The sequence below is a fragment of the Dipodomys ordii genome, unplaced genomic scaffold (genome assembly GCF_000151885.1).
Source record: "Dipodomys ordii isolate 6190 unplaced genomic scaffold, Dord_2.0 Scaffold2, whole genome shotgun sequence".
NCBI classification, from domain to species: Eukaryota; Metazoa; Chordata; class Mammalia; order Rodentia; family Heteromyidae; genus Dipodomys; species Dipodomys ordii.
Window position 1 is genome coordinate 10,861,405 of NW_012267218.1, and position 1,495 is coordinate 10,862,899.

Genomic DNA, 1,495 nt, shown 5'->3' on the forward strand with positions numbered 1-1,495 from the left:
CCCCGGCTCCTTCCTTCCCAGCCCACGCCCGCGCCGCGCCCCCCCCCAGGAGGGAGAGCGCCCAACTGGATCGGTCTGGAGGGGGGGGGGAGAGGGAAGGAACTGGGCGGGGGGGGGTCAGACGCTGGTGGCACCTCGAACCCCGCGCCCAAGCAATGTGCGCCACCGGCTCACGCGGGCCCATTCATTCTCCGCCCGCGGGCGCCCGCCGGCCCCGCCACCTTCGCGGCGGGGAAGGAGCGTGGGGGAGGGGGACCTCCGGGCCCGGCCCCGCCCGGATCCCCCGCCCCCCGGGCCCCGGCCCAGGAGCAGCGCTGCAGGCAGCCCGGGTGCGGCGCGCTGGATGCGGTGGGTGCGGGGCTGGGGGTGGATGCGGAAGGACCACCCCCCCTCCCGTGCAGCTGTGCCAGCGGCCACAGCCCGTGGACAGCAACCCACGGTCGGGTCCCGGCTCCAAGGGACCCATCAGTTAAAAAGGAGGCTCCCTGGCGGAGAAAACCGAGATGCAAATCCGAAATGCATCCTTTTCGACCGCAGCTGCTGCGCAACACCGGCATACGAGAAAAGAATCCCAGCACCCCCCCCCCCGCCGCCAATGAAAAACCAAGGGGGGAAAAAAGCCTGAAAATCTGGGAAGAAATCCTGGGCAGCTGCTATGCGGGTTTTGCCGCTCCCGACCTACCATGGTGCGAGCGGAGGGAGGATGAGCAGAGGGAGCGAAGAAGGCTGCACCAGCGCAGGCTTGGGACGACGGGGGTGCCTCCGCGGCTGCTGCTGTGGCTGCGAAGGCGCGGGGTGCGCTGTGCGCGGTTACCGCCGCCGCTGCCTGCGCCGCCGCCCGACTGCGAGTAACGGCAACGCGTCCACGAGACTCCCAGCGCCACTGCCTGAGCGCGAGCTTGCGCGCCGCGGCTTATATATGGCACGCCGTATCCCTCCGCCGCGGCGGGGGCCGCCTGGCGCAGGGCGGTCCTGCGACGGCCGGGCCTTGCCGCTTGGCCACGCCCCCCTGAGCGGCCACGCCCCCGGCTCTCTGGGCCTCGCACCGCCGCCTGGGCGCGGGCCGCAGCAGGCCCAGTCCTGCGGGGGCCCAGGGTTACGAGCGGCCTGGGGCGGGAGGGGGTTTCCGTGCTGGGGTGGCGAGCGGGCTGGGGGGCCGGCGGGGAGGGGGCTGCCGAATCCCTTCTTGACCCAACCTGGGGACGGCCCTGGGCTCCAAGCTGTCTCCCCGGACTCTCCCAACCCCGCCCCACCTGTGGGACCCTCCCACCTCTCCCACCGTGCGGGTTCGGGGAGCTGCGGGGAGCGGGCGGGGGACGGGGGGCGGCGGGGAGATGCCCGCTCACCTGCGGCTGCCGGAGAAGGGTCCACGGGGGCCAAGGGGGTGGGCCTTGGGGAAGAAGCTGGTCTGAGACTCTGATTTTCGCGTGTGGGAGAACTGTCTCCGGCTGGTTGGGGGGCGCAGTTGTCACCTGCGTGTCCGCGCAGTCCGCAG

The 1,495-nt window shown here is 72.4% G+C and overlaps 1 protein-coding gene across 1 annotated transcript in view; it reads right to left on the reverse strand.

Moving 5' to 3' along the window:
• Calm1 (calmodulin 1 (phosphorylase kinase, delta)) overlaps positions 1-888 on the reverse strand; it is a 10,734-nt gene extending 9,846 nt beyond the window's left edge. Inside the window, exon 1 of the mRNA XM_013015081.1 lies at positions 683-888. Coding sequence (XP_012870535.1) covers positions 683-685 — 3 coding nt within the window. The 5' untranslated portion in view covers positions 686-888. The remainder of the gene's footprint in view (positions 1-682) is intronic.
• Between the last annotated feature and the right edge of the window lie 607 nt (positions 889-1,495).